Source organism: Chaetura pelagica, unplaced genomic scaffold (assembly GCF_000747805.2).
Source record: "Chaetura pelagica isolate M959 unplaced genomic scaffold, ChaPel_1.0 scaffold272, whole genome shotgun sequence".
Classification (NCBI taxonomy): domain Eukaryota; kingdom Metazoa; phylum Chordata; class Aves; order Apodiformes; family Apodidae; genus Chaetura; species Chaetura pelagica.
The window spans coordinates 881,395-887,788 of NW_009952445.1; the positions used below are offsets into that span (position 1 = coordinate 881,395).

The 6,394-nt window shown below is 52.7% G+C and overlaps 1 protein-coding gene across 1 annotated transcript; it reads left to right on the plus strand.

Moving 5' to 3' along the window:
• Positions 1-4,183: 4,183 nt before the first annotated feature.
• LOC104398431 (interleukin-8-like) lies at positions 4,184-5,568 on the plus strand. Its single transcript, XM_010008540.1, has 3 exons — positions 4,184-4,271; positions 4,658-4,787; positions 5,481-5,568. The coding sequence occupies exons 1-3, from the start codon at positions 4,184-4,186 to the stop codon at positions 5,566-5,568; spliced, it is 306 nt and encodes a 101-aa protein (XP_010006842.1).
• Positions 5,569-6,394: the final 826 nt, after the last annotated feature.

Sequence of the window (6,394 nt, forward strand, 5' to 3'; positions counted from 1 at the left end):
TCAGGTCGCTCTCTGCTCACTCTGGAGCTGCCTTGTTGGTACAGACCAAGATCTTGCTCAGTTGCTGGTTCATGTGTTTGGAGACCCTGGGACAGGTTTTCCACTCCCATCTTTCAGAGGGGGCTCAGACGTGCAGAACCTCCCTCTTCCCTCTGCCAAAAAGCATGAGCTCTCTTCTTCTTGCCACACGTGGCTCACCTGCCTCTCCTCTCATGTCCCATTAACTGCTTTTCAGTACCTTGAAGGAAGTCTTTGAGCTCTCTGAGGTAGCCTGAGGCTTTCTGTGGCTTGATGCCACTGAATTCCATCTTTTTAAGTGGTTTAATGGCTGTAGGAGCACAGCAAAGCCACACAGCAGAGCACTTCTTTCCTGCCTTTGGAGGTATTAGCACCACATTTTTGTAGGCTTCTGATTTAATTCCCACAGGAAGGATGTTTGGAGGATCCCAGTGGGTGTAAAGAAGGTAATTAAAAACATCTAATAAAAAGAACAGTAATTTAAAAAGTGACTCAAATCAAACTCTGCCCTGCAAAGCTGTGACTGCTGCAGAAAACACAGAAGCTGTTGGGGTATTTCTGATGTGTTTCAGTTGATGCTGGCCTGGATAAGTCCACAGATCAACACGTAAGGGCTACTCTTCTGAATTCCTGGCACCCAGGAAGCAGTTAGCTTCACACGCAGTCCCAGGCCAGGTCCTCACCCTCCTCCTCCCTTCCCAGCATCACCACTCAGCAGGCACAGAGCTGAGCAGCCTGAAGTGGCCTGCAAGCTTTTCCATCCCAAGCAACCACCACCAGGTTTATCAACCCTGACATGTACATCAAAACCACCTGGGCTACCATCAAGGTGATTCCAAAACCATTACATTATCTCTGCCAAGTTGTCCCTTCTGGCTGGCTCCACATGTATTTCACCTCCCCTACCCCAAGCAGAAACCCCTAGCAGCCTGCTAGGCAAATGCTTGTCTTCTGGGGCAGTGCCCTGGGGATTCACCAAACGACCCTGGTGTTCTGGGGAAACCCAAAATCTGCCTCGAGGTGTGAACCAAGAGGGCATGTCTGACATAACCACTGGTTATGGTCTTTCTTCTTCTTTGCCACCATGTGGGCAACGACTGCCAGGCCACCCCACTGGCTGTCCAAAGGATGCCACAGTGGCTGTTGCTTCTCTGCAGCCCTAGGGTGAGCACGTTGTTTTGTCCCAGCAGTGTTGACTTGAGGCAGGAATAACATGAATGAATGGTGTGAAATCCAACCAGGCTAAGTGCAGGGTCCTGCACTTTGGCCACAATCACCCCAGGCAGCTGCAGGTTGGGGGGAGAGGGGATGGAGAGCAGCCCAGCAGGGAGGGAACTGGGAGCACTGGTTGGTAGCCAGTTGAACATGAGCCAGCAGCCTGCCCAGGTGCCAGTGGCATCCTGGCCTGTGTCAGGAGTGGTGTGGGCAGCAGGAGCAGGGATGTGATTCTCCCCCTGTGCTCAGCACTGGGGAGGCTGCACCTCCAGTCCTGGGGCAGCTCTGGGCCCCTCACTGCAAGAAGGACCTGGAGGTGCTGGGGCAGGTCCAGGGGAGACAACGAGGAGGAACCAGAGGGAAAGTCTTGTAGGGATGGGCTGAGGGAGCTGGGGGTGTTTAGCCTGGAGAAGAGGAGACTCAGGGGGGACCTTCTCACTCTCTTCAACTCCCTGAAGGGAGGTTGTGCTCAGGTGGGGTCGGGCTCTTTTTCCAGGCAATCAGCAACAAGACAAGAGGGCCTGGCCTGAAGCTGCTCCAGGGGAGGTTTAGGTTGGATATCAGGAAGCACTTCCTCATGGAAAGGGTGATCAGACATTGGGATGGGCTGCCCAGGGCAGTGGTGGAGGGAGGCACCATCCCTGGAGGTGCTCAAGGCAAGGCTGGATGTGGCACTTAGTGCCCTGGTCTGGAGATATGGGGGTGTTGGTCATAGGCTGGACCTGATGACCTTAAAGGTCTTTTCCAGCCTTGGTGATTCTGTGGTTCAGTGACTTCTCTTACTCAGAGGGGAGCTGCTGCCAAGGCCAACCCTGCAGAAGGGACAACTTCCTCACTGCTTACTATGAAGACAAGACCCTCCTGTCCTCTCTCTGAGGGATGTGTGGGTTTCATCTTGGGTACCAAGTGAAGTCATGAGCACCATGACTGTCATGGAAGAAGTGTCATGAGGACATAAAGCATAAAGCAGCACATCCCTAGAGAAGACCACCTCAGTGAAAACACCTGGGATCTTGCATAGGTCTGGGGGCAAACATCTGCCCCAGGCCAAAACTGAGGTTGCTGAGGCTAAATTAATCACCTAGGACCCCTCTAAAGACCCCTCTCTAAATCCATCCATCCAAAACATGCTTCTGTAGCTCCTACATCTCTCCAGGGTAGGCAGGAGATGGAGACCTGCCCTGTAGCCACAAGTCGGGGTTGTGATCTCACTCATGAGTTACCTTGGTCTGCCCATTGGAACAGGCTGCCCAGGGAGGTCGTGGGCATCCCTAGAGGTATTTAAAAGACATGTAGATGTGGGGCTTAGGGACGTGGTTTGGTGGTGGACTTGGCAGTGCAAGGTTAACAATTGGACTTGATGACCTTCAAGGTCTTTTCCAACCATTCAGTGAGGAGGTGATGGGTCATCTCTCCTGGTAACCTACTGCCTTCCCCGTGGTTTTACAGACTTTTCTTTAATGAGACCCCTGCCACGACCCAGCAAAACCACTTAAACCAGTCCTAGGTCGGACTCCTTCTAATAACTCTCTACAAGGCATTGGAAAACTCTGAAAGTCTTGAACAAAAACCATCTCCTTCTCCACTTCCATAGCAGCAAGGCTCTTGTTCCCTCCACAGGACTTTGGGAATAGCTCATGGAAATTGTTCCTGGCCTTTCTGCAACCTCCAGGGAGTTAAATTCTTGCTTGTCTGTTTCTCCCCTTCATCTTTTGAACAACATCTTTACAAGACTTTTGGACCTGTCTCAGTTGAAAAACAGGTTTTGAAGGGAAAGATGAGTAGCTTATGGTTTGGGTGGAAGAATCTAATTTCCAGTTTCCTATTTTGTTAGTCTATAAAATGCTGATGTGACTTGACAGCTCCAAATGACAACATGATCAAACAACCACATCATTTTTCTTCTGCCCTCTTCCTTCCTCCTCACCTCACTATCATGACCACGTCCCCTTTCCCCTCTTGCTTCCCGGCTGGTGACTTTGCCTTAGTCAGGGTATTCCCCATCCCACCAAAACCCAGGAGCACAGGGGGCTGCTGTGGCTCTTGCTTTGCAGCAGTGGCCTTCCCATATCCTTGTGCATCCAAAGAGGGATTTGAACCCTCTGTTACTTGAAGGCCACTTGGGATGTTCTCAAGGGAGGCAGCAAGGGGAGAGCTCAGGTCTTGCCCTCCCAAGTCCCTGAGTCCATCCCAGCCCTGTTGCTCTCCCTGCTGCATTTCTCTGGCATCCCTCCAGCTGTGTTTCAGTCCCAGGCCCTGGGTGCCACCAAAGCCACTGCTGAGAAACGTGCAGGTTGGCACGTAAGTGCAGAGATGGAGGCCGAGTTTGCTTGTTTGATGGTGCTTTTGTACCACTCATCTCTTGCATTTCCTGACTATTTTATTCATACAGCAAAGAGCTGATGGCCCTGAGTGGAAACAGAGGGCAGAAAGCTTTATTATTTTTTCCCCTCTCTGGTGCTAGACGTTTTTGCTGATGTAAGAGATAGCAAAAATAGTGTGGGGGAATTATAGCCCGAAGAAAGAAATATGTAAATATCTGAGTGCATTAAAAAAAACCCACCACCCTGCCCTGCTTACCCGGGGTTTGCACTCTGATTTTATTCTGGGCCCTTTCTGTGGTTGAGGGGTAAATGCTAAAGGGAACTGAGGGTGATGTCTGTGCAGACACAGCTCATCAGAAACAGGCCACGGGGAAGATTACGTGGGGAATCCAAAAGTGCATTTCGTCCCAATGACTGGTGTTCTAATCAATAATATTGTAAATTTAGCTTCTGACCCAGCAGCGGGAGCAGGCGAGAAGTTACGTCACCTCTTTTCACGCTCTGCTGGTCAGGTGTGACTGCTGAAGTTTTCATCTGGCTGCCTGTGTCAGAGCAAGACCCTCCCAGATAAATAGGGGTGTTTCTCAGCCAGTCCCTCAGTCGGTCCCTGGGAGCCTGCCCTGAGGATGCCAGTGCCAGCTGGGCTGGGGACAGGAGCCCCCCTGCTCCCCTGGCTGCTGCTGCTGCTGCTGCTCTCCCACCTAGCCTGTCCAGGTGAGCTTCTGGTGTCTTTGCAGAGGTGCCCACAGCTCCTGCCTGCTGTGCTCCTTGCCATGGGTGGGCATTGCCTGCATCCTGTGCCAAAAGGGGCTGGGGGAGGTGAGGGCTCCTCCTGCTTGTTCAGCCCAGGGATTTTCTCGTAGCCAAGGAAGGAGGGTGACCATCCTTCTTTGCTAAGAGCTTGTTCAGCTTCCAGGAGCTGTGTGAGAACAGGGTACTGAGGTGGAGGCACAGACGATGGTTCCTCAGTGTGGTCCCTAAAGTGTGGTCAGTGAAAGCACGGAAAGGGACCATTTCTTTGGCTCTAAGAGTTTTGGAGTTGCTGTGTCTCTGCGTAGTGCTGTTTGTCTCTGTAAGTTGCTCCCTTCTCCTTCTCTCAGCCATCCTGGAGGTGAATGGAAACCTGAACTGCAGGTGCCTAAAGACAACTTCAAACTACCTGAGTCCCAAGCGGTACGAGAGCATTGAGATCAGGCCTGTGGGCAGCACCTGCAGGCGCACAGAGATCATGTAAGTGCTGCAGCTGGCTCAGGGGGCACAGCTGCTTTCCCCTCCAGCCCCTGCAGAGCAGGGGGCCAGCACTGCCCCTTTTCTCCGGCAACCACCTCGTTTCTCTGCTCCCTTTCTGAAAACTGCAGCTTTTCCAAAATGCCAGCAAGCTCACCCACGCTTCGGGGCTGAGAAACATCAGAGCTGACCTGCTGGTACCCCCCTCTACCTAAGCAAGCCTTTCCAGCAAGGGAAAGGATGGTTTCCTCATACTGGTGCCTTACTGGGGAGCAGGCTGGGAGTGTGTGTTTGCAGCCTGGTGGAGGCACATCCTTGGGCACCAAGGTAGGATGAGCCTTATTTAATTTTCCACTCCCAATACGGATCTCAGCTCATGCACTTCTCTTGTGGCCCCTGTCCTGGCTAAAGCAGCACGTTGAGCAGAAGCATCAGGTTTCTTTAACTGCTCAGCCTTGCTGCATTTGTTCATCAGCAGAGAAAACTGTCCCTGAACAGTCACCTCTGGGCTTCAAGCACCATCTCTGCTCTGCATGGGAACGTGCTGCATCTTGCTTTTTCCTGCCTGTCCTGTGGCTCCCCTCTGTCACCAGCAGCTTCCTGGGATGGAAGCTGCGTCTTGCCGACGGGCTCTGGCTGCTCCAGTCCCTGCTTGGGAGGGCAGGAGAACGCTCATCAACTCTCCTTGTGTTTCAGAATTAAATTACACCCCTCGGGGAAGGTGTGTGTGAATCCTGATGCCCCTTGGGTAAAGAAACTGCTGAAGCGTATTGCTGTCACGTAAGTGGCTTTGGTGAAAGCCTTTTTGACTCCATCCCACCCCACCCGTGGTCCTGGGGAGCACTGCTAGGACCAAGGGCTTCCAGGGGACCAAGGAACCTACTCTTAGGGTGCTGAGGAGTGGGACCTTGCTGGGCAAGGCAGTGGTTGGTGGTTCAGTGTGCTGGTGCTGCCATCCGTGGGTCGTGTTCTCCCCAGCTTGAGCCTGTTGCTGTGCCTCTGAAAGCATTTTGGGGGGGGAAAAAAAGCACAAAACCAAACACCAACCGTATTTTGGGGGAGGAGGAAATGGCAGGAGCAGGGTTTGCTCATTGCCAGTGCAGTAATGCATCGATGCTCGGCTGGGAAAGCCACGTTCCCTCATCCTGCTCGGATCTGTGGCCAGGAGCTGCCCCCTGCGGGTGATGGTTTCCCTGAGGAAACAGCAGTGACTTCCTTCACTCGGAGCAGCATCTTCCTCTCCCAGACCCTGCTTTTCTCCACGTTCACACGTTTCTTCCTCCTTCTGCTTTTCACAGGAAGAAAAAATAAGTTTCCTGCTAAGGAAGTTGACGCTGGGAGCCCTGAGCTGGGCTGGCAGATGATGCACAGGCATGAAAACCTGCCTGCTCCTCACTTTGCCCTCGCTTCCCCCTTCCCAAAAGCCCCGTGTCCAGCCCCAGCAGTGGCTGCTGCAGGGCTGGCTGCTGCCCCCAGCCCCACGGTGGGTTTGAGGAGGGGATTTGCTCCCTGGGTTAGTGTGAATACGAACCCTTCATTTATTTACTTGCCTGTGGACTGTAAAGCCTTTCTCTGTCTGGGGCTGCTCTCACTTTGTGACTCTTCCCATG

Bases quoted from the DNA above. Each gene is read 5' to 3' on its own strand.
- LOC104398431 (XM_010008540.1), top strand. From the start codon at position 4,184: ATGCCAGTGCCAGCTGGGCTGGGGACAGGAGCCCCCCTGCTCCCCTGG. The intron at 4,272-4,657 runs GTGAGCTTCTGG...TCCTTCTCTCAG, and splicing joins CTCCCACCTAGCCTGTCCAG to CCATCCTGGAGGTGAATGGA. The intron at 4,788-5,480 runs GTAAGTGCTGCA...CTTGTGTTTCAG, and splicing joins TGCAGGCGCACAGAGATCAT to AATTAAATTACACCCCTCGG.